This window comes from Macrobrachium rosenbergii, chromosome 40 (genome assembly GCF_040412425.1).
Source record: "Macrobrachium rosenbergii isolate ZJJX-2024 chromosome 40, ASM4041242v1, whole genome shotgun sequence".
NCBI classification, from domain to species: domain Eukaryota; kingdom Metazoa; phylum Arthropoda; class Malacostraca; order Decapoda; family Palaemonidae; genus Macrobrachium; species Macrobrachium rosenbergii.
In genome coordinates, this window is record NC_089780.1 from 23,255,166 (window position 1) to 23,282,730 (window position 27,565).

Consider the following 27,565-nt stretch of genomic DNA (forward strand, 5'->3'; position numbering starts at 1 on the left):
GCGCTTGGCTGTTTTGCATATTACTACTGTACATACAGCTGGTTCCCTGGTCGTGAGATGATGACGTTTTTGTATGCTGATTAATTTAGAGGCAATGAGAGAGAGAGAGAGAGAGAGAGAGAGAGAGAGAGAGAGAGAGAGAGAGAGAGAGAGAGAGAGAGATAGAGAGAGAGAGAGAGAGAGAGTAAAGAGTTTTTCAAATACGGTGACTAATGAAATCCATAAAAATTAGCAGGTATTCATATGGATGGCAACTAAACGGTCTTTGACTTGCAAAGTAGATTTCCGAAATATAGACTGCACGTATGTTGCAGAGAGCGTTGGGAGACAAAAATAACAGCAATAAATAAATACATTATATAAATAAGCAAATAAATAAACAAATAAATAAAAACATGCAGAAACATCAAACGAGAAAGGTAATAAAGACTAATAAAATGCCTCATGAGTTCTCAAGTAATATTACTGTCTTTATTTTAACATTTGATTATTTATTAATTAGTTAATTTATCTGTTTTTCCTAATAACTAATCTCCTCTTTCTGTATTTCCCTTCATCCTCTGTTGCTTCTTTCGAATGAACACTACAGTATACTCTTTGAAAGCTTGAATTTCAAGTCAATGGCCCCTTTGGTGGGCTTGTTCCATTTGAAGAGGGTTCACTTTCTGAATAATATAATATAATAATAATAATAGTAATAATAATAATAACAGCACTAAGGATACTAAAACGAAAACCATAATAAACGTACAAAAAAAAAGAAAGTGAAAACAAGCAACCAGTTACCCTAAATAAAAAGGAACAAGGGTTCACACTGGCTAACATAATGAAGTGCTTACGATATTGGGCGTCTGCGGTTTATCGTAATAAAAATCACTGGAAGCTAACTGTTCTGTAGTATGTTTTGAATGTGGTGCCTTAACAGGAATCCGTTTTAGGGAACTGGGTAACTCGAGGCGACAAAACCCTTGTGTGTGTGTGTGTATGTATATATAAAATCAACAAACAAATATATATAAAAAATAACATACATTTGACCTCCCGAGGACAAAGGCTAATAATCCTGAGGTGATAAATACCTCTCTTACCAGGAATTCTATTCGAATAAGAGACTCATCGCATATCTCTCTCTCTCTCTCTCTCTCTCTCTCTCTCTCTCTCTCTCTCTCTCTCTCTCTCTCGCTTCCTGTCTCTCTTTTATCTGAACAGGCCACATCTACAACAGAAAGTCAATTTCTTTTTACATTTATCGATTGATTTTACAGGAATATGTATGTTTGTGCGCGTTTCATTTTCTACACAAGCCAGTTAATACTTCGTCCAATTTCCCTTACTGATTTATACAACTCGCCTATTTAGCTTCCACAGAACGTTATAGCCAAGTTAGTTAATCCTCTTTCGACGCGCGGAGTCAATGAAAAGGGAAGACACGCGTTTCGCAGCGTGTGACTGATCGGGACATTCTCTCCCAATTCGTAAACTAAGCCGAAAATAAGGCCCGGTAGCACGCGACCTGCCCCCAGCGAACTGACGGACTCCCGCAAGGAGGTTTGCTACCCCCTCTGGCGTGTGTGACGTCATGGTCTGCTTCGCCAGACCGTGATGTTTTCGGTGTGTTTAAACTTCTGCAACTTCTATAAATAATCTCATCATCTTTAGCTTTAGATCTATTCATTCTACAAATAAGTAAAATAAAGCATATGATGGTTGACGTGTAGGCATTCACAAATACGAGATTTTTAAATCTAACAGCTGGCACATGAGAATGCAAGCAATTAACCAAATATATTCATCTCGCCACCTGCATCGAATCGAGATGAAGCAATATACCTGTATTACAATCACTTCTGCAATATTTCAAAACGTGCCTTAATGCATACGCATGGGTTGCATTCATCACAAAGGTTTTCATCAGTAGCATTACGGTTTTCCGCACCACTGAAGCAATAATTGCCGGATAAATATAATACTATGGTACAACTTTTTGTCTGTAACTTACGCCCTAAGGGGTAAGTATACCAAGTGAGACTCGTACAGGTTTGTGTTAAATATCATTTACTTCCCTGTTCTGCATAAAGGTGGTCATTTGACAGGAGTTATTTATGGCGTTACAATAGGGCGCTGAGCTCGTAAATAAAAGGGAAGACATGCATGTGTAATTAGCTTTATATTCGAGCAGTCAAAACCTTGAACTGAAATTTCATACTTGTCTTTTTTTGGCTGATTAGTTTATTCGCTGTTTACATTTGTGCTTCAGTAAACATCTCTTCTCTTCACACTTTTGGTAAATCTGGGATTCCATTCGAATAATAATAATAATAATAATAATAATAATAATAATAATAATAATAATAGCAAGTAGCAGAATTGTGTCTGTCCAGTCTGAATGCTGCATATCAAGAATAATAATAATAATAATAATAATAATAACAGCAAGTATCAGAAGTGCATTTGTTCTGCTAGAAGTTACACAACCCCTGGCTCCCATTTAAGGAAACATTAGAAAGACCTGCTGCTTACTGCATAATACATCATTAACCACATCCAGCCAGGAACGTGACCAGCCATTCAAACACACTCTTTAGCGACGCCAGTTTTAGTAGCCACAATCAGTCAATCATTCAAACGCTCTCTTTGTTCAGGGAGGGATCGCAGCCTCCGTTCGAAAAACCGCGCTATTACTGAAAGACTCTGTGACTTGAGGCGTAAACCATTTCACTGTTGTTATTGCTTCAATACTCTAGTGACTCTCCGGTCTTCATGTGACCCACTCCCACTTGAAACGGGTTCTTGAAGTTGCACAGACTTTGAAACGATAGATGTAAAAACATACCGAGATCTGGGTTACCTGAACAAGGAGAAAAACGGATCCCTTTAAAAACTCTCTCTCTCTCTCTCTCTCTCTCTCTCTCTCTCTCTCTCTCTCTCTCTCTCTCTCTCTCTCTCTCTCTCTCTCAACCGAAGTCACACGACAAGACTATAGGGTTCCATAACCCCGTCACTCTAACATAAGAGGTTCACTTGCACTTAAAGATAAGAAAAAGTAAAAAAAAAAAAGTTTGAAGTGAGACAACACAGACCCAACTTCTGGACTGTAGTTTATGTTCGCAATGTCACCATTAATGCTACGAACTATTAGTTCAATACAGCATCTCTCTCTCTCTCTCTCTCTCTCTCTCTCTCTCTCTCTCTCTCTCTCTCTCTCTCACGTTGAGATCCCTCACTCTCTATCTTTCTTATGCACTCACAAACACTCATGCACTCCTGTTAAAATTTCTTCTCTCTCTCTCTCTCTCTCTCTCTCTCTCTCTCTCTCTCTCTCTCTCTCTCTCTCTCTCACATTACTTTTAATTTCGGCCTTCCTATATCTAGATATCCAAAAACAAATATCCAGTGACAAACATCATTTCCACCATTATTCAAGATGAATTAACATTCTCATGCACAGCAGAGAAAAGAATCACAGTAATTTAAGAATAAGTAATTAACAAACAAACAAACAAACAAATAAATAAATAAATAAATAAATAAATATGTACATATATAAACAACAGCTGATTCAGGTCAGGCAAGTGAAGACAAACAGGCAAGGTGCTTGAAACGGAGCACTACAACCTCTCGTGAACTCGGGAGCACCAACATTCACAACTCTAACAAGCAAGGCTGTTCCACAGCTATGCTGCGGAGAGAATCAAACAACTATAAGGTGGTCGCGGTGGTGTGACATCGCGACAACTCGACAATATCGTAGACCATTTGCTTTGATAATTATTGATGAATTCGGTTACATCACCAAAATAAATTCTTGTATAAGGAAGTGATTATCACATTATTGCAGTCTCTCTCTCTCTCTCTCTCTCTCTCTCTCTCTCTCTCTCTCTCTCTCTCTCTCAGACACACACACAAGTCTGAAATAAAAATCTCTCTCTCTCTCTCTCTCTCTCTCTCTCTCTCTCTCTCTCTCTTTATATACACACACATAAATCTAATTAAATAACAATATCTCTCTCTCTCTCTCTCTCTCTCTCTCTCTCTCTCTCTCTCTCTCTCTCTCAGACAAACACACACACAAACCTAATGAAATAACAGAGAATCTCTCTCTCTCTCATATATAAATCTAATGAAATAACAACCTCTCTCTCTCTCTCTTTTCTCTCACACACACACACAAACACACATACATGCATAAATCTAATGAAATAACAATCTCTCTCTCTCTCTCTCTCTCTCTCTCTCTCTCTCTCTCTCTCTCTCTCTCTCTCTCTCTCTCTCTCTCTTATACACACACACACACATAAATCTAATTAAATAACAATATCTCTCTCTCTCTTTCTCTCAGACAAACACACACACACACAAACCTAATGAAATAACAGAATCTCTCTCTCTCTCTCTCTCTCTCTCTCTCTCTCTCTCTCTCTCTCTCTCACACACACACACACACACACACACACACACACACAACACAAACACTCACGCACACAACAACACACACACACACACAGACATAAATGTAATGAAATATCAAAACTTCCCTCTCCCCCCTCTCCCCTCTCTCTCTCTCTCTCTCTCTCTCTCTCTCTCTCTCTCTCTCTCTCAAACCGATTTCCTCGCTACAAAAACACAGGATTCACAACTAATGGGGAATGGCGTGTTTATTCGTCGAGCCTAATCTAAACAGACAATAAACACCACGGACATTCCTTTCAATCGCACTTAACTACAAACCACGCTCCCTGTAACGACAGATATTCACAGTTATTCACTTTGATAACACGAAGAGACATACTTCACATCTGACACATGACAGAATTTTCTGTCCTGAGAAATAATAGAGGCTATTTTCTTTGTTTTGGGCTGAATTGTTTCTGTCGGTTTGCTTTTAATAAGAAAACAATTTTTTTAACGGATCTGTCACTATATCATATTAGTAATTATCAGTGGTACTAATAAATTAGTCATCTCTAATATTATTATTATATTATTATTTTATTATTATTATTAGCTCTCAAATAAAGTCAGGGGTTACTGTAGTCTTCTCTCCTTTTGTCTCTCTGTTATTATTATTATTATTATTATTATTATTATTATCATTATTATTATTATTGGAGAAGCAAATCAACAGTTATGTATATGTACACATATTTAAAGATAAATCAATACTGATTTATCTTTAAATATATGTACATATACATAACTGAATTTACTTCTCCATTTTAAGACTCATGCTACTATGAGTATTTTCTAATTATTAATTATTATTATTATTATTATTATTATTATTATTATTATTATTATTATTATTATTATTATTATTATTATTATATTACAAGAGTGAGCACAATTTCATACGGATCAAACCCACAAGGTTATCGACTTCCGAAGCAAGCTATTTTTATTAGCGGACAAAAAAATTAAAGCAAAAACAAAGCGGATATGACCTTTGATACATCCTTTCTTTTTTCATACATCCTGGACGTTCATTCAGTAGATCAATGACATTTTTAACTTATTTATAAACTTATTTCGTATGTATGCTTGTAAATTTTCAGTAATAATGATAATAATTAAAATCTGAAGAAGAATCTAGTGATAGTTTTCCATAAGGATTTTTTTTTCAGCAAAATATTTTATATACAATTTACCTTTTTAATAATAATAATAATAATTTTACAAGACCAGAAACACAATGTGGCACAAGGTTATTCTTTAATAACAGTCGGATATAACAATAATAATAATAAATCTTCACGACCACAAACACCAAGTGGCATTATACTATTCTTTAAAAGTCAGCCACCATCTAATAATAATAATAATAATAATAATAATAATAATAATAATAATAATAATAATAATAATAATAATAATAATAATAATAATAAACAAGTCCCAAAACCCGACATCCTTCTCCAAAGCAATGTGATCCATCGAAAACAACAAAAACCTTAGAAGGAAACTCTAGATAGCATTCTGCCTACCCACACGTCACTTCGCCTCATACCTCTGGGCAAACGGTTCAGATAAGCCTAAAAAACTGTATCCACCAACTAAATAAGGATAGCAATGTGAGATCTCCCAGCCATACTCCAGCACGTATGGCTGAAACCGCTGACCGTTTGTCTGGTGGTTTGAAAAACGACGAAAGCTCAGTGTCTTTGAGTCAGTCTCCCTTTCACCTTTCCAGCAAGCGCTTTTATATGTTTATGTGCCAGGGGCCATCATGGTATTGAACAGAATACAGGATTTCAGAATTTAGGCCAAAGGCCAAGAGCTGGGACCTACGACGAGGTCATTCAGCGCCGAAAGGGAAACTGACTGTAAGGAGGTCTGAAAGGCGTAACAGGAGGAAAACCTCGCAGCTGCACAATGCAACAGTTGTTATGAGAGGTTTGAGGAAAGTAAGATGGAAGAAAGAGGTGATGAACGGGGGTACAGTAAAAGGAACGAAAAGGTTTGCAGCTAGGGGCCACGGGAGGCACGCTGCAAAGGCCCTGAAGTAATGGCTACAGTGCACTACGTGAGGTGCATTGGCGGCACTGCCCCCTCCCCCCCTCCACCACGGGACCATCGTGGTATTGGGTTATATCCTGTATAAAAAGAACCCGATATCCTAGGAGAGATATCACTGACCCATAATATTTCTCAGGCACTGGTATTCGGTCAAGATATGTGAAGATATCCGTGCCTTATCATAATGCAGTAGTTTCTCTTCGGTTCTGGTCCCTGGCAATAATGTTGGGCTCCAGGCGCTCGTTAAGTTTAAGAGAGGTTATAGAGTCTATTTGAAGTTCCATAACCTGTCAGCATGAATTTGAGTTGCGCCTCATTCGCCGTTTATTTGTGTGTTTTCCTCATTTTTTTGCTGACCTGTTCAAGTTTAATTTAGTTGTTATTCACTGTATTTCTCTCTTATTAACTTATCTTAGTTGTTATTCACTTCATTTTTCTCTTGTTAACAATCTATTCTGCTGAAGCTTAAGTAAATTGAGTGTTTTCGCTGCCAAAGGCATAAGAATATATATATATATATATATATATATATATATATATATATATATATATATATATATATATATATATATATATATATATATATATATATATATATATATACTGAATAACAGTTGTAGTTATATTAATACCATTTCTTTAATGACCTGTTCAACCGTTATTTAAGTATTCTTCTGTAATTCGCTTTTATTTGAGTTATGTAGTTGATTTATCTTCCTCTGTAATTCGCTGTTCTCTTAATAACATTCTCTTCTTCAGAAACTTGTTTAAAAAATTTAAAAGTTATCATTGTCGCAGTTTGTTGCATAAAAACGTACACACATTCTGAATAACAATTATTGCTATAACAATATAAAAACAAAACCCTCGTTCAACTCTCAACAGAAAACGAGTTGACAGACTGCATGACTCAATCAATAAGCTCAAAATAACACACACACAAAAACTTCCACTCAGGTATCTCAGGAATTCGCAGTGCCTTGGCCACCAAGCATGGTCTTGCATTAAAACCGAGAAGCAAAACTTCCTGCCTAACGGGGCGGTACACATCCGAGATATTTTGCATGTCCTTACTCAGAAATATGTATGGCCTGTGTGACTTTATCAATCAATCCACTGTAAAAGGCTGGTACAGTTTTTTTCATGCTGAAGAGACCGAGATAGCAAAACAAGCAAAGAAACAAATAAATATAAATATACAATGTATATTATTGGAATTCTCCTCCCAAGCGACGTACACACGCCCTTTAAACGATTACAGAGATACAGAGAAAACCATAGATTACCAAATTCTGAAAGTGAGTATAATCGACATAATATACTGGTCAAACCGGTTCACTCTTCCGTTACCAACTTCCGCGCATTATCCCCGTAACTCACCCGACGATCACTATCAAGTTCAAGTCATGTCACTAACCTCAAACAAAAAGGGTCAAGGTCACTAACATTTTTTTTTAGACCAGAGACGATTACCCGACAGGAATAGTCATGGAGGAATATGCAAATGAGGCTACGAGGGTGGATAATGAATTGCCTGTTCTGGTCAGTTGATGATATTAATATCGAAATGATTACTAGGCAATAATGCGTGGCCCAACTCGCACACACACACACACACACACACACACACACTACGCACGCAATTGTGAGTGCGATCATGGGGAGGGGGGAGGGATTTGCGTGTGTTTGTATGTGTGTGACACATAAACGAGGTTGTGAATATTAAACATCATGTAAAAATGCAAACATTTACGCATTTTTCCACCTTGTATTACCTTGCAGTGTCAGCCTACAAGTCTACAGGTTCCACTGTCTGCCTCAAGTCTAGACATTTTAGTTTCAAGGTCTACCTGAAAGTCTAGACATGTTAAAGTCTAAGAACAGTCTGTAAGTTTTAGTGTCTGCTTGAACCTCTATATATTTAAGTGATAACCCGAAAATCCAGCATTGAAGTTCATGCATTTTAATGTAGGCCTAAAACTTTTCTTTTAAAATCTTCAATCGCCTGATAATCCCTCTCTGCGCTAACTGAAATTCAACCCATCCATCAATATGCAACAGAAAATCTCCATTCACGCCCAGCCCAAATTTCGCTAAGTACTAGCAAAAAAAAAAAAAAAAAAAAAAAAAGACTGGACGGGGAATGGGGGGCCTTGACCCCCAGGCAGTAGATTTTGACGCCAATGCGGTCAAGACTACTTGAGATTTTCCTCTACCTCAAATGGTGAGTATTTGAGTGCTGGCTTTGTTTCTCTCTGGGCTTTGTTCTTGCTGCTTTAAGTTGTTAAGTAAATGGAGTCTTTGGCTATTTAGTATATGTATGTTCTAAATAATAATAATAATAATAATAATAATAATAATAATAATAATAATAATAATAATAATAATAATAATAATAACAGGAGGGAGATGAAACCTATAAAGTCAAATTTGTGTTTAATTTCAAGAGTATCTTTCTCCTATGAATGTGCGTCGACTTTAATCAATAATAATAATAACACTAATATTATAATAATAATAATAATCGCTGACGCATTGAGGGCTCTCTCTCTCTCTCTCTCTCTCTCTCTCTCTCTCTCTCTCTCTCTCTCTCTCTCTTTTTACACACACACACACAAAGGAGCACCACAAATAACAGAGATTATTCCCATGCACAACAGTAATTCTCTCTCTCTCTCTCTCTCTCTCTCTCTCTCTCTCTCTCTCTCTCTCTCTCTCTCTCTCTCTCTCTCTCTCTCAGAAAAGAAATGGAGTAAAGCAGCCCCTTCTCCTTAACTAACAAAGACCGAGGTTATCCTTCTACCACGCTTCTACCATAAATCACCTCATAAAATGCTGCTCACACAAAACTCCCAGCCGTCACTTGATGCAACCTCATGAATCTCTTTTTAAAGTCTCCTAATACACGGCATGGCGACGTTTCCCTGCAGGCTGAGTTCCAGAGAGAGAGAGAGAGAGAGAGAGAGAGAGAGAGAGAGAGAGAGAGAGAGAGTTATTCAACGGCCATGTGAAGTTTTATGTACGCTGTTAAACTAGCACACAATTCGAAGCAAAGAGTCTATACTCTCTCTCTCTCTCTCTCTCTCTCTCTCTCTCTCTCTCTCTCTCTCTCTCTCTCTCTCTCTCTCTGAAGACATTTATATCATACTGAAGTGTTAAATACTGCACTGCACGAGTCACTCCTGTTTTTGAGGCTCAAATCTGTAAATAGCCTACCAGATCACAGAAGTGACTAGCCTAATCTGATTTTCTGAAGCAGGTTACTGCTTATTGCAAATTTCTGAAAACAGTTATACGCTAATCGTTTAGTACTTCCTCCGACGGTTGCAGAGCTGTAGTCTGCAGTTGCTAGTGACTGGCTTGTCATTATATCAAAGGTCCTAAGTGCTTCAACATGTCAAAAAGGGCCAAAATTTATATACTTATGGAACAAGCCTAAAAGGCCATGAGATTTTAAACCCCACTTACAAGATTAAAATCTTCAAATGAAGTAAAGAGATACAACAGAGAGAATAAAATAACAAGTACATCTAAAAGTAAAGCTACAAGACCAAGTGAAGCCTACAGACAGAAAGGGTTATAATAAATTGGAAAGCTACATCCACGACATCTCAGATTCTTTGCACGATTTCTCCTGAAAAGCGAAGGCTGCTAAAACTTCCGTATAATCAAGACACAGACATCGTACCATTACCTATTATTTTTTTTTTTTTTTTTTTAATTTTTCTTGTTTTTTACTCCTTGTGTGCCGGGTGGTCATATCTGGTCAGATCTTTAAGTCTCCCTAAAAACTCAGGAGGGACAGACTTCCCAATGCCGCCCGCCCCCTCCCGAAACTACTGACATACTCCACGACCACAGGAGTTGTGACGCTAGTTCACAGAAAGAACGTCGGTGGAACATTCTTTCAATAATGATACTTCCTCTCTCTCTCTCTCTCTCTCTCTCTCTCTCTCTCTCTCTCTCTCTCTCTCTCTCCACGGAATCCCGCCTGTGACCACAGGAGTTGTGACGCTAGTTCACAGAATGAACTCAGTAGGTCGATGGAACACTTTACACACACACTCTCTCTCTCTCTCTCTCTCTCTCTCTCTCTCTCTCTCTCTCTTCTCTTCACGGAATGCCGTCTGTGACCATATGAATTGTGACGCTAGTTCACAGAATGAACATTCTCTCTCTCTCTCTCTCTCTCTCTCTCTCTCTCTCTCTCTTTTTAAAGCCATTAACACCAAGCAAAGTAAACTGTCGGATATTCATCAGCCCGTAACAAAGGACTTGGACATAACACTGATAACTTTCAATTGAAATTTAAAACTTTACCGTTTGTATTAAAATTTCTTAATTTTACTGTAATTACCAATTTTTAATTTTCTTAAGGTTCCCCTTTCTAGGGCAGAGGTTTCAAATCCTTAACTACAGTATTACTAGTCATCCTAAATTTAGTTTTTCCGCATTATCTATACAGCATTCAAAAGCAAAGTTCGGAAAAAAATTATATATGTAATTCTAGCATGCTCGGTAACCTCAAAGTATGCAATAATAATAATAATAATAATAATAATAATAATAATAATAATAATAATAATAATAATAATCATTTCTTCTTAAGGCGATTTACATATTCCTAAGCTCTTTAACAGACTATTTATAACACTTACAATAAAATAAACTCGCAAATAAACAACAGACATACTGTTGTAAATAAAAAAAAAATTAAGTTTTCTTAAGCTTCATATGAATCTGGAATTTAGTGACAACGGCTCTGCATCGCCTGTTCACTATGCAAATATATAGGCCTACTGTACGGTACTGACTGAATTCTCATCATATCTAAAGGTTACCTGTCCTCCATGATAATTAGTCCTTTGCAAATCGTATGGTCATGAATAGTCTACTACTGTTTAGTGTCAGGTTTTGTGACATGATGAACAAAAGGGTATCTTACTAAGCTATAAATAGCCTCACAATGAACAAAAGGGTATCTTACTATGCTATAAATACTTTGTTTTAAGGACCTTGTTATGTTATAAATATATTTCAGGCAACTTACTACACTTTAAATAAATGCTCACTTTATCTCAATCATTCTTTTGCTATTTTCATGTACATAAACCACCTGACGGCAGCAATAATATATTCTAGGTACCTGTCACGCTATAAATATATTTTGGGTAACTTGCTACGTTATAAATATGTTCTAGGCACTCTACTACCTATAAATATATTGTAAGCACCGTGACACTATAAATATTTTCCAGGTATCTTACTACGCTACAAATATATTCTAGGTACCTTGCTAAGCTGTAAGTATATTCCACGCACCTTACTTCGCTATAATATATTCCACGTATCTTACCATGCCACAAATATATTCTAGGGTCACCGAAGGCAGTAGCCTAACGCACTCCCTAAAATGCCTGTCGTGCGATCAGCGAATCTGAGCTGAACTGGGTCTGGTCAAGTAACGAATGATTGCGAGGGTGAGCTCCAGGAAATAACATCAGTTCTTGGAACTCCGGCGGGCCAGATGGATGTGGCTAGCAACATCATCCCAAATGTGCTTCATAAAAACAAAACCTCCTCCAAGGGGAAGAGGCATATAGCCTAGATTTTATATCTATCTATCTATCTGTCTATCTTTCTATCTATCTCCCATCCATATATATATATATATAGCCTACATATACAGTATATGTGTGTATGTCTATATATATATAAAACATCTTTCTATGAATTTTCCAAGGCAAAACATCTTAAACCTCAGTAACAAAGAAACTAAAGGGTAAAAGAGAGGGAGTATACTGTATATGCAGACCAGAGAGAGAGAGAGAGAGAGAGAGAGAGAGAGAGAGAGAGAATCTCCTCACTTACGCACAGCCCTCCTCACAATCCCCATAACAGGTGTTCCCTAGACGGAAAAGGGATTAGCCTTAAAGAGGGGAAAAGGGTGAGAAGCGAACGCCCCCTAGGAATGTAAACAACTCCGAACAACCGTGAAAAAAGTATAACGCGAAAACGCCTCCGACAAAAATGCCCGTAAGCAGCCGACTCGGCTTTGCTTCTAAATCTCACGGTAATCGCAGTAGGTAAGGAATTGCCTTTAAGACAAAAATTGCTTGCAGATGTTGTTTTAAGGGAGGACAAAGGTTCCGGAATCCCAGGGCAATGTTTTAAATGTCGCTTACACCAGGGGAATAATGTTTAGCGAGAGGAAAGTTATGTTGATGGGGCTTTTTTTTATAAGAAAATACGATGCCTGAAAATTTCAATTCCATTCTCGAGGATAATAAATATTCACTAGCAGCAAAAATCCAGACTTTTCTTTGTATAGAAAAACGTGGCTCAACATTTTTCGTAAAACATGACTTGGTGGAAAAACATATTTTAACTTGTTTCTCAACTGTTATTTCCTAAGTATGTGTTTTTTACTGTTTACATAAGCTGATTAATTCACATCTTTGTTACCTTACAATACTTCCCTGGCATCCATTCCCATACGTTTCCAAACAAAAATATTCCATACAGTACAAGCTTACTTAAAACCTTCCTACAACCATTACAACTATGGCCAATAACAATAACAGCCTCTCAGTAGAATGAAGAACGGCACTTGGCACTTTTCTCCGGGGGCCATCAAGCGAAGGAATTCTATGACCAAAAATGGGGATTCTTTTCACGGTCCGACGAACAAGACTCTTAGGTAATAAAACTTCAAGAGGAGACACACGAGGGGAATGCGAGGGCATGCAATAAAAGAGGGGAAGAAACGCACAGATGAATTTGGAGGCCTCGGGAAATTTAGAAGCTTTAGGGAAGGAGAGGGAGAGATACATAGACGCAGGTATAAGTAAGTTTTCGGGTTTGAAATCTTTTATTATTATTATTATTATTATTATTATTATTATTATTATTATTATTATTATTATTATTATGTAAATACATACACAAAACACAACTAATACAAGGCATACGTGAAAAACAACACTTAAACAGCTATAGGAAGGAAAACATTAAAATTCATAGGAAAATATCAAATACATAAATCATTATTTATCTTGAATCTTAAAATTTTTGCTCTAATCTACTTATTTGTTCATTAGCTTATTTATTTATTTATTTATTTATTATTATTATTATTATTATTATTATTATTATTATTATTATTATTATTATTATTATTATTATTCACGGAGCGCATATTAACACTCTTAAGTCATACGAAAAACCTCAGCCAAAGAAATAAAATCCTGATACAACCAAAACATCGAAATAAAGAGTAAATAAACCAACCCCCAATATAAACATTAATGCATATGCGCATATACGCATCACCTGACAATTAGGTCACAGACATCAACCCAAAAGGAAACGTCATTTAAAAACCACCTTCACATCCTCTACTAAACTGACAAGCGTCAACTTTCAAACGAATGTATACTGACGTAAGAGCAGCAGCAACAACGAGTCACTTTACTCCCTGGGTTGTTTTTCCTAGAGGAAAACAACGGGAAAACAACAGAGAGCGTCAGCGACAGGAAGTTTGAAGCGGACGAGAGGGGGGGTTGGGGTGATTGTCTCATGTTGTCCGGAAGCTGTCCACTGCCGAGTGTCCGGTGAAACACAGAGAGAGAGAGAGAGAGAGAGAGAGAGAGAGAGAGAGAGAGAGAGAGAGAGAGAGAGAATTCTGTGCCATTTAAGAAAGCTAAATCGATGATGATTTTGGTGTTATTATTATTATTATTATTATTATTATTATTATTATTATTATTATTAACCTAAACACCAGCATCCCTGCCTTCCCATTTTTGTTTCCTCCTGAGCAATAAAAACCCCATAAATCTAATTACAATAAATTCAGTCGGGTAACAATTAATTCCGCTTCCTGGGTCACCGGCGTGGAACTGGCCTGTATTTAATGTCACATTTAGCTATAAAAATTACGGCTTCGACCTCTCCCTACCAGGGAAATTCCGGAATTAACGTGGGAATATATAAAGTATATATATATATATATATATATATATATATATATATATATATATATATATATATATATATATATATATATATACATACAGATATATATGTATGAATATATATAATATATATATACAAATACACATATATATGTATATAAATATATATGTTATTTATATATATATATATATATATACATATATAATTACTATATAAAGTTTGCAATAACCGAAACACACGGTCACTCATGCACATGCGCAGCACACCTAAACACACCACACACATACACACACACACACACACACACACACACATGCCACCATTTCAAAAGTACACAATCCTACAAAATTTGTTTTAAAAATCCATCTATGAAACTTAAAAGACATTTCGGAGAAAAGCAACGAAAGATCGCCCCTCCCCACCCCCAAGGAAAAGTTTACGAACAATCGCTGCGCCAATCAAAGCAAAGAAAGAATTCCGTCAAAACAAACCGTAAAAACAAAAAAAAATTGAAGATTAAAAACTAAGTGAAAGAACAACAAATGCGCCAGCGCTAAAACAGCCCAAAAGATAAAACGGCCGTTTTTTCACGCTGAACCAAAACAAAACGAGAAAAGATATCTGTTAAACCGCGAGAGAGAAGTCTGTTAAACCGCGCTAGTCATGGCTCTCTCACTCACTGTTCCCGCAGCAGCCGAGATGCCTCTGTGTAAACAGATCACTCAGAGCCTTCCTTTCAGCCTGGACCAGCCACCTGTTTGGCAGGGCTGCAATAAAGTGCTAAAGTGCCATTCTTTTCGGCGTGCTTACGCCAGGGATCAACGCGAGATCCCTGCTTTCCACGCGGAAGCGTGGCACGCTCCGTACGTGTATTGTCATCGTTATAAGGCGAATTATCATACGTAACAGAGACAGGTATCTTATATGAAAAACTGCCACTTTCAGAGATATTTATTATTACTATTATTATCAATTTTCTGCCGTATGGAATAGGGAAAAAAGGGGCCATTAGCTTCTTAAACAAGCTTTCAATGAATAAAATGTAGCTCCGAATACAATTGAAAAAATATAAATTAAGATCAAAATACAGGATACACGAGTGCATATCATAATTCACTGGTGTTACCAATTTGCACCTTGAGATGGAGAATGTTTTAATACAGTAGACTTTAGACAACATTAACTCAGATCTATTACAACGGGATTACAACGGGATCTGTCTCCCTACAAAAAAAAAAAAATGGCTATTGGCACTACAACTTAGAAAATATTGTTGTTTGCCCTTGCTACCGAATTTAAATCAATTTATTACATGAAATAAAGATTACAAAGGTTGCTTTCTGCCAGCATAGAATTTTGCCATAAATAGTAGCTCCTACGGTTATAAGTAACTTTGCCTGCACTATATCTGTTCTGTCCTTAATACATATATAAATACAATACATGCATATAAATATAAACACACACATATATATATATATATATACACATACAAACACACACACACATATATATACATGTATATATATATGTGTGTATGTGTGTATGTGTGTGTGTGTATAAATCATCTACCTAAGTATCTTAACCCTTCCAACCCCGACTTCATCCTACACACTCCAGTACTTCATTCCCGCTTGAGCTGTCACCAAGTACCCTTAATAAACACTTCACCCCACCTCATGTCGGTTCAACATGTACTGAGGTCACAATTAGTAGATGATTTCCCGTCCCCCCCCCACCCCCCATCATCCCCTTTAACCTTTTGACCTCACAACGAAAGCAATCTACTCAAGCACATGTCTCTCGTCTTGGGTTACCATCAACCTCATAGCAATGAGATCAGTTGAGTATTGTAAAAGTTAGTTCTTGCTGCGTTTGTTTATAATATATATATATATATATATATATATATATATATATATATATATATATATATATATATATATATACATACATAAATATATATACATATACATATACTTGTATATATTTATATGTAAATTTCTGACTCCTATCAGGATCGAACCCAGGTCTTTCAACTGAAAGGCAATGGCACTACCAACTGACCCTTGCCTTTCAACTGCAGAAATTTACTTCTGTTACACGTGATTGTGTGTTGATTACCTTTTTCTCTCTCTCTCTCTCTCTCTCTCTCTCTCTCTCTCTCTCTCTCTCTCTCTCTCTCTCTATATATATATATATATATATATATATATATATATATATATATATATATATATATATATATATATATATATATATATATATATATATATATATGCGTTTATCTGTGTGCGTGCATGCAGTAAAGAAGCACTACTACACCTGAAACTGAATGTGCATACAATCACTGCGTTCATCATTCTGTTGCCATTGTTTCTACTATATGGAACCTTCAGCTAAATTCGATTGTCACCATACAAAACCCTTCGGAGTACTCGCACGCGGTGGTTACGTCCTTTGTCCGCGACTTCTTCCTGACAGGGTACGTCACGGGCAATTTCACATTTACAGCCTTCATCATTCCCATTCGGAGACAAGGAAACAGACTCCACAACAAGAAAGGATTTTACGGGAAATGAATAGATTCCGGAGCACTGCCAGTTATGCCGGCAGGTTATAGTGGAAGGTGTATGGGCGTTTTCTAGATTATAGGTCATAGGTTCGAGTCCTGGCCGACGCAGAAGCATTTATTCTTTATTTCCCTTTGGGTGTAGTTATTCTCAGTGTAGGCTATGGTGAATTCGGATATTAAACGATACTGTTGGCTTAATATTTGTGCGTGTACGTACATGTATGTATGTTGGTATGTAGTCTATGTATGAATGTGTGTATATTTTTATTTATATATCATATATATTACATATACATTTAGCCTATGTAAATATATATGCATATATATATGACTGACGTGTAAATAAGAGAGAGAGAGAGAGAGAGAGAGAGAGAGAGAGAGAGAGAGAGAGAGAGAGAGAGAGAGAGAGAGAGAGAAGAAAAACATCATTTCCAAACATCTTCCTTGACAAAGACAACTACATCTCACTTTCACAACAAAACGGTACGCTAAAAAACCAGTAATTACGGGGTGAGTCACACTGCAGCCCAATTTAGTGGCTTAATGACCCTTACGAGGGAAGCAAATAAGGGCACAGCAGTTTTCTTCTCTTCTTTCGAGGAAATACCTCCCTAACCCCCTCCTGGGGGCCCAACCCCCTCCCTCCCTCCCTAGGCATACAACCTACCCCAATTTACATACTACTCTTTTACATTATCTCGTTTATTTTCTATCGAGAATTTGAGATAAAATAGTTATTAAATGATTAACCTAACACTATACAATGAAGTCGCAATAGTTAAGGCCCCGCAGGCCCCACCATACAACCCCCTCCAGGCATACAACCTACCCCAATCCACATACTCTTTCGCATTATCTCATATATTTTCTGTCGAGAAATTTAAACAAAACAGTTATTAAATGACTGACTTAATATTATACAATGTCGTCACAATAGTTAAGGTCACCCTCCGGGCCCCTCCATACAACCTTCCCCCCTTTCCAAGCATACAACCTACCCCAATCCACATACTCTTTCACATTATCTCAATTATTTTCTATGAGAAATTGAGATAAAATATTGATTTCATGATTGATTTAACACTAAAAATTAAGTCACAATACGTAAAGTCACCTACGACGACAGAATAAGATATAGGATAGGAGAATGTACAGACAGGAGTTGGAAAAACGAAGTCTACACAGACTGGGGCAGACCCAACAGATACGAGTCTGAAAAAGATTGATTTTGGTGCAGCTAGACACAATAAATCAACCTATAAAATTCATGGATATGAAGAAAAAGAAACTACAGTAACCTATTGGGAAGTCAAGTAGATTCCTAATCGTACGGCGAAAGAAAATAACACCTCGCGACGAAAGTTTAAATAAGACTTACTATAATAACATAAGGAAAAGGTGGAGTGTCCTGTGAAATCAAAGGATAACCCAAATTGAATTGAATTGAATACAGAATTTAGGCCAAAGGCCAAGCACTGGGACCTATGAGGTGATTCAGCGCTGAAACGAAAACTGAGAGTAAGAAGGTTTGAAAGGTGTAACAGGAGGAAAACCTCAAAGCAGTTGCACGATGAATCAATTATTGTTAGGAGAGGATGGAAAGTAAGATGGAAGAAAGAGAATATATAAGGAGGTACAGTAAAAGAAACGAAAGGGGTTGCAGCTAAGGGCCGAAGGCACGCTGCAAAGAACCTCAAGTAATGCCTACAGTGCACCACATGAGGTGCACTGACGGCACTACACGCCCTACGGGGATAACAACCCAGAGAAAAGGAATTTATAACTAACGCTCCTTATTTTGCATCGGGACTCCCAAGAAAGACTCCGGGTAAAAACAGCTAAAAATGGTCTATCGGGACCATCTCCGCCTTCGGGGGAGACCACGAGTTAAGGATCAGACCCGTCACGGTAGAATGAGAGAGAGAGAGAGAGAGAGAGAGAGAGAGAGAGAGAGAGAGAGAGAGAGAGAGAGAGAGAGAGAGACTGCTTTAAAAACACGAGAGAGAGAGAGAGAGAGAGATTCAAAAACAAGAGAAAGAGATTGAGAGAGATTGCTTAAGAAGAGAGAGAGAGAGAGAGAGAGAGAGAGAGAGAGAGAGAGAGAGAGAGAGAGAGAGAGAGAGAGAGAGAGACCCCTTAGGAAGCTCATCTCGAAATGGTCCTGACCACAACCGATAGCGCGTCCGATAAACGATGATTTCCATTTAATGGTGTTTTTCGAGGCGTAACGATCACAATTTTACGCGTTTTGCTGCGTGGTCGTTTGATCGGCGTGTTTGGGGCTAAATTTAATCGGGGCAGCGTAAGTCAAAGGTTTGTTTGGGTATGCGCTGAATGCTGTTGGGTTGTGGCTTCTTCGTGTATTCATCTTACTTTCTTTTTATAATTATTATCAAAAACAAAATTATGATATGAATGCCAAGATAACACAGTCATTGAAGAATTTGTAAGAGATAACCATAAATTTTACAAAATTCCTTTCGAATACATCATTAACATATCTTAAAATTGATACACCACCCGGAAACATCTTAAGAAAGATCTGAACATGTTTTAAGAAAGTGATAAAAAGGACTCTACTGAATCCTTTTGGTTTAAGCCTAATTCTTTCTCTCTCTCTAACTCATTTTTCTCTTATTTTCTTCGTAACTTTATCATGAAGAATTGTGACTGCAAGGAGCCATCTTAGCTGATTTACGCGAATTTCACAGACAAACTCAACAGTTTACGTATTTCTTTTTTTTTATGTTCAACTACCACATTCACGTTCCAGACGAAGGAATTGGCTCAATAATCCCCTCATAAATTCCAATCTATATGTCGCTATTATCATCCATAGCATTCACTCCCAAATACCCATAAAAGTCAGTTGTGTTTATTCTCTCACCGTTTATCATAACATTTACCACATTTATCTCGATTCCAGTTACTGTCACCACCTTATCCTTGCTAACATTTGATGAAAACTTTTTATGGCAAACGCTTTTCAATTTTTTCACCAGTTTCTGCAGCTTAGCTGGCTCAACAAGTCTCACCAACAAAAATCCACAACTCTCCCGTAGATATATTACGAAGACCATAAGTGTCAGTTTCATCACGAAAACTTCTAATAGCATTAAGAGCCTGTGATATTCTATTGATTCTTGGTTCTCTCTACCTGTCTTTCAGCTATTTCGTATGTTTAAGCTACCACACACTTACGGTATTCCCTTCTCTCAAACCTGTCACGCTTAATCCATACACTTTCGCCCTTCCTTCAACCCTCGCTATACTCTTCCTCCTCAAACATCGTGTTCACTCTCACTTTCTCAATGAACACCCCTTCCAAACACATTACAAAGTATAATTAGTTGTGTTATGCCCTTTCATTCATGGGCACCCACCCGTAACCTTTTTTTCCCCTTTCGGGCATCTCCTCATTACGGGCAACATTTCTCTCAGCTGAGATTTTTACCATGAACGAGAATTTTATCTTGTGTTCCTGCCTAAAGTCTTCCCAAAATAATACGAAGGTACAAATTAATAAGAACAAAGGTGAGGTATGATTACAACTGCATGAACGCACGGTACACACACACACAAGGTAGCAGTAATCACCAAACCTTAATACCTCCTGTATTTCTTTAAAAAAAAAAAAAAATACATTTTTTGCTGCTGTAGCCCATTTAAAAAAATTATCTCGAAATGTCACCACTATCCTGACCTACATACGAATCACTGAACGTCAAAAGCTTCGCTTACAAACTATCTTCTAATTCTTCTAATGATGTTACTCTAATTTTACATAAAGAAAAAGAAAACATAAATATCCTCCGACAATCTGGAAGAAATCTGATGTGAAAGTTAATTAGGCATATAATAAGCTATTACCTGATTTTCAAAGTCTTTTTCAACAGCATGCCTACATAAAACCGAGCCTATATAAAACACTACTTCATTAACCATTCCTCATTTTCATTCACGTCATTTTCTACCAACAACCCATATTATACAATTTAAATCCTGCCCGCAACCCAAACTATACAATCTTATTCCTGCCAGCAACTCAAATATACAATTTAATTCATGCCAGATACCCAAACTATACAATTTAATTCCCGCAAGCAATCCAAACTATACAATTTAATTTCCGCAAACAACCCAAACTATACAATTTCATTCCCGCAAGCAACCCATACCATACAATTCAATTCCCGCCAGCAACCCAAAACTATACAATTTAATTCTCGCAAGCAACCTAAACTATACAATTTAATTACTGCCAGCAACCCCAAACTATACAATTTCATTCCCGTACGCAACCCAAACTATACGATTTAATTCCTGCAAGCATCCCAAACTATACTTTCATAAGTTCTTTAATCCTTACAAAAGCAGTCAGCGCCTTACAATTCGTGACGTGGCCTTGCTAGTCAAGAACCAGTGTCATCAGCTGAGACACTTCACGTGCCAGACATGACGCCCTGATAAATGACAACACTTGAGGATGGCCACTGCGAAGCCAAAAAGACACTACTTCAACCCGCCGTCAGATGTCACTCGACGCGCGATTGCGTATGCAACAGCCAACACCTTCCCACCGAGAACTGTCCACATTCCTAATCGAATGTTTTTACTTAACGAGTTTCAATGTTGCGCTGTGGGGGGTTTTTAACTGGACCGGTGCTGGGTGCGTTGAGAGGGGCAAAAGGTTTTAGTATTGGTTGAACTGCAGTTATTGAAATAAAAATCATTGTAAATAAATTAATACGTTAAAAACAATTCCAACTGTCAGTATAACAGCTAGAAAGTTCTCCAAAAGATATAAAAAACGAACGTAATAATAATAATAATAATAATAATAATAATAATAATAATAATAATAATAAGAAGAAGAAGAAGAAGAAGAAGAAGAAGAAGAAGAAGAAGAAGAAGAAGAAGAATGGCTAAAACCATCCACATTATTATTATTATTATTATTATTATTATTATTATTATTATTATTATTATTATTATTATTATTATTACCCAGAAGATAAGCCATATTCATATGGAACAAGCCCACAGGCGCCAGTGACTTGAAATTCAAGTTTCCAAAGAATATGGTGTTTGGAAGAAGCACAAAAGTAATAGGAAAAAACATTACATTACCTGTAAGAAAAGCAACAAATAATAAGAATAAAAGATATTAAAAACTAATAAAAATTAAAAAAATAGGGAAAGACAGGAAGCCTATCTGTACCGTAGCTTTCGTGACAGCGAGGCGATTATACGGTCTGGGAACCTTTTAACCCTTACACAGACCACGGGTGGCTCTCATGATATCCACATGAAGTCAGAATATTAATTTTCATTTCGCTTCCGTTCACAAAATCCCTGTTACACGCAATAAATCTCACAATAATGAAAACAAGGAAGAGATTAAATTAATCTCTATTGATTTAATTGTATATAAACAACACCTCCCGGAAATATTTAACGAGAACGTTAATATATAAATTACAACGGAGCCCCAGGGCATACACGAGAAGGAACTGGTTTGTGGAACGCGCTCTATCTGCTTCACAGATCGGTGATGCATTCCTGAGTTCCTCTCTAAGTATGTTATGGTCTTTCCGTTATATATTCAAAGGTGGGTAGAGTAAATCTTATCGTAATTCTAATGGAAAATCCTATAGATGAATTGCAAGTAGATAAACAATACGAAAACAAATACACAATTACGATTCAAACGTACGAATAAAACCGATGACGAGGTATTCTGTAATGCATATATTATAATGACTACTACACTTTTATCAGTATTATTTAATATTACCATTATTTATTCTTATCATTATTATTAGGAATGCACGTACATCCATAAGGAACAAACCAAAAAGGCCATTAACCTTCTAAGAAAGTTTCCATAAACCACGACACCTATAGGAGTTAAAAAGGGTACAGATACTTTCTTTTATGCTTAGAGTTTGAAACATACCCTTAAACAACTCAAAGTTAAAGCAATGAATACGTTTGAAAGAAACAAATTTCTAAAGCACATGCCCAGCTGAATGAGGAAATAATTTTCTTCGGTTTCACTGTAGGTCTAGTAAAGATTTATGAAAAATGCCTACGAATGATTTTCGCCAAGGTGGGTGGGATGAGGGATACCTCGTCTCGTCGATGTCCTCCTGTTCTCTGTTATGATACGATGGTTTGCATTTGAGGAAGTACTCTGACATTTTCAATTTTAGTTCCTACAATTTCCCCTCTCTCTACCCACCCCAGCTGCCACCTATAACAGTCGACTAGCAGCCGTAAGGAAATTCACTGCTAGGACCAATAAGAAGCACAAAGGCTAGCTGGATTTTTGGGTATAACCCAACCAAGCCATTCCTTTCCTATCCCAGTCAGCGAACCGAATGCGGATCCACTCACATAAGTAAGGTTAGCTAGAGCTCTGGGGAGATCTAAAAAGAAAATAAAATAGCATTTATAGCCCAAACAGCATCTACAATTCAAATAAACTGCTTGCAACCTAAACAGACCCGGGATTCAAACTCATTTCACAAAGGAAACTTAAAGGCTGCCATATTAAGCTGGGCTATACCATCTCGCAAGCACGTTAGGCTATCTGCTATTAAAAACACGCAAGCATGAGCACAAGCGAACCGAGAACGTGCACAAAAAAATTACAACGGATTCCGAGCAGATCCATAAAATCCCGATTAGGCAACGATTCTTGAGAGGAGCCTGTAATATCTCTCTTAATCTTCCTGTTTTCAAACGGCGGGACAGAAGTGGCTATTTGTAGCTGATTTTAGAAATTTTATGGGATATCCCACCGCAGCTCGAATGCCAAAGCCTGTTTCGTGCCCGGTGAATACTGACGGTAAGACTATGACGTAACGTGAAACCTCTTTGTTTCTACTTTAACGGTTTTTGAGTTGAAATGTTATGCACACTGAACAGTCAAGACATTAGGCCGAAGTAACGGAACTTCTTTTTAACAAAGGTGAAAACTTAAGCCGATATAGGCAATTCCGACATATTTCCAAGTTCTTTCCAATTACGAACTGAATTAAAATCAAACAAGAATTGAATCCTAAACATAAGTCACTTTGATCACTAGAATTTCGATACTATTATCATGTCTGTACAATTCTTTAGTCCATTTACTTTAAATTTCTTCAACCGTGCATTATCTCTATAAAATAACCTGATTTCGTTACCCAAACTTTTTTTTTTTTTACCATCATACATGTCTTGGCTTTCAAATTCGCTTTCACTATTCATCAGTGAAAATAAGGGTTAAATTATTTAGGAAATACAGAAGAAGGGAGAGAGCTCCACTTTGGAAGTGACTGATAAGACAGTATATCCTTGAGTGAAAAAACACCACACAAAGCAAAATAAAAAATATATTTAAATAAATAAATTCCAGTCGAAACTACCATCAGTAAAGCAATCTTTCAACGGAACCTCAAAAGCACCCTCAAAGGGTATCCCCGTAACGGTGCCAATTTACTCATAAATTTTATACTCGTCCTCTTATCATATCATACGTCCAGTAAAGAACAGTCACACCATGAGGTGCAACATCAAGAACAGGCAGTTTTGCATATATAACGAGAGTGCAATGCGCCTGTACTAAAGTTTATTATTGTTATCATAATTGTGCAGCAAACAAGCTAACAGAGAAGGTCCCACACCCCCACCAAAAATGAAAAAATTAGACCCATGTGAAGACTAGCTTGTTAACATCCAAATGAACATGACAAATATAACAGATAAACTTCAATACCAAACTGAAAGGCCCTCTGATAAACACGTCTCTAAGATTCATAATAAAACACGCGTGATAAGCGACAATGGAAGTTCGAGCTGGAACGAAAGCTTATGCAAGATTGCCAGGCGTGGTGGAAGAAGATTTGAAATTTATGATCCAGATGTTATGGCCTCCTCTATATATTATTACGCGTCTCTGTTGGTTGGTCAGAGACCAGAGGGACATAGCAGGCCTTCTACACATTTTTGACACCTTACCATGAGACTGGTTTAATCTAATGATTTTAAACCAGCCACCAAACAAAACATCATAATTTTTCACATTCCTAGTAAAATGTGTGCCTGCGTGCGTGTTTAAAACACCTGTTCTTTCCTTCAAAAAGTACTAAACATATATAAAAAAAAATCATAAGCTAAAACCTGAGTGGTTAAAAAAAGCAGTTTGAAATCTATTACATTCAGGCTATCGTCTTTTCTATTATTAACACATCTCTGTTGGTTGGCGAGATCATTACGGACATGGCAGGACTTCTACACCATTGCACATTTGGCCAAAACACCGGCTCAATATAGACCAAACCACTAAAGCATCATAGTTTTGACATCCATGGTAATATTTTTGAGTGCATACGCATATTAAACCTGGTCTTACATTCACAAGCACAAAAAACAAAGAAAATACCAAGCATAGGTTAAAACCCCATGTGGTTTTAGACCGGACCTCATTTTTAACCCTTAGGCTGTAACCTGTCACTTAGCGTCCAGTTCTGAGCTCGCCAACAGAGATTAAAGGGTCATATAAGTCATTTCTGTAAGTTGGACTGCTTTCTTATTTATATATTTTATATCTCGCAGTTATAATTAGTTCTACTGTGTAAACAAATTGTTATTTTTATTATTATCCACGAGGTACAAATTAAAAAGGGCTTTTCAACGTGCTAAAGTTTCAACAGAATTAGATGTCCATTCGAAAATGGCAGATTGAGGGTTGTGCCGAAATGTAGATTATAATTAATGAACAATTGCCCATTGAAAGAGAGAGAGAGAGAGTATAATTTAATTAATGAACAATTTACCCACTGAACAATTACCCACTGAGAGAGAGAGAGAGAGAGAGAGAGAGAGAGAGAGAGTATAATTTAATTAATGAACAATTGCCCACTGAGAGAGAGAGAGAGAGAGAGAGAGAGAGAGAGAGAGAGAGAGAGAGAGAGAGAGAGAGAGAGAGAGAGAGAGAGAACTAACTTTCCAAGAAATCTTGAAACTTAAATGACCTTCGTATACTTTGATTTAATCAAAATCACCGTAGGTTATTCCTCGTCATTTATTTTATGGATAGGCCTATTTCGACTGGCCACAAAACTTGAACAATAGGCTAGGCCTACATCAACTTGCCAACATCAATGTGAGAAAGACGGAAAGACCTAATTTCAAAAGACGTTTAGAAAATATAAATATATATATATATATATATATATATATATATATATATATATATATATATATATATATATATATATATATATAATGTTCATATAGTTAAACATGAGAATTCGGCCCAACCAGAATAGACAGTTGTCCGACAATTAGGCCTATCATGCATGACATTGCTATAATTCATTGTAAACATAAAAATAATCCTCAATGTGCAATAAGCTTTCAACTGACTTTATGAATGTTAATTAATTCATTACAATTCAAAATATATATAAATGACCATTAGGCCTAAGGTTCAATTGACTTACCGGGATTCTGTCAAGACATAATTATGTTTATCATGCATGTCATTGCTAAATTCACTGTAAATAATATAAAACTACTCCTTAATGTGCTATAAACTTTCAATTGACATAAATAGCTGTTAGTTCCTTATAATTCAAAATATGACCATTAGGCCTAGACTTCAGTTACTTACCAGGAACCGGTGGTATCTCGGTGCATGGCCAAGCTGAACCCGAATTTGCTTTCGGCAGGCCCTCTGTGCATGACGAAGTAATCGGTCTCGATGTTGAAGCCCAAACCCATGCCCACACAGACCGAAAAGACCAAATTCCACGCCCGTAAAGAGGGCATGGGCACCATGTCTCTTAAAACCATCTTGTGCACTAACGGAACTCAAGTTACAAGTCTAATTGTTTTCTTTTATCTTACCAAAACAGTAATTATATTCGAGTTACTCAACACATATCAATGCAATTTATAAAAATGAATGACAATGCAAACTTTCGAGTCACTTGGAACAGATTAAAAAGGAATAAATTCGAAACGATTCAATCGAGGGCAAGCACGTCATTCAGTCCCGGAGGAGACTCGCGTGACGATCCTAGCCTCACAGGGTCATGTGGACAACTGAGCTAACTCTTTCGCAGACGCCTGGTCAAGTACCATGGCGGATTTGTTTGTGATGATACCGGCATGTCTCTCAGTTTCCTTCTTACTTATTATTCTGCGTTTTATTACATTATTTTCTTATTTGTAACCCTCTCCCCTTAGATTAAGGGAAATGATATTATGATATAGGCCTGAGACCAAAGCACTTCAGACGATACAAATCTACTCGAAGGGGAGACTTGGATGCTCGAGTTGCCAGTTATAGAATATGTTTGAATTTTTTTTTTTATACATGGCCACCTGTTATCTTAAACTTAGTCATATATTACTTTTGGCAATTATCCTGCTGTGTATGGACGTATTTTTATAGAAATATACACTGTTTTTTACATAAACAAGGAATCATAACCTTGAATTATA

General features: G+C 36.9%; 1 protein-coding gene across 2 annotated transcripts in view; it reads right to left on the reverse strand.

Moving 5' to 3' along the window:
* LOC136826235 (integrin alpha-PS2-like) overlaps positions 1–27,167 on the reverse strand; it is a 191,102-nt gene extending 163,935 nt beyond the window's left edge. Inside the window, exon 1 of one of the 2 annotated variants that reach the window (XM_067083328.1) lies at positions 26,730–27,167. In XM_067083328.1, the coding sequence (XP_066939429.1) occupies positions 26,730–26,911 (182 nt within the window). In that variant the 5' untranslated portion in view covers positions 26,912–27,167. The remainder of the gene's footprint in view (positions 1–26,729) is intronic. The other variant, XM_067083327.1, reaches the window with a different exon arrangement.
* Positions 27,168–27,565: the final 398 nt, after the last annotated feature.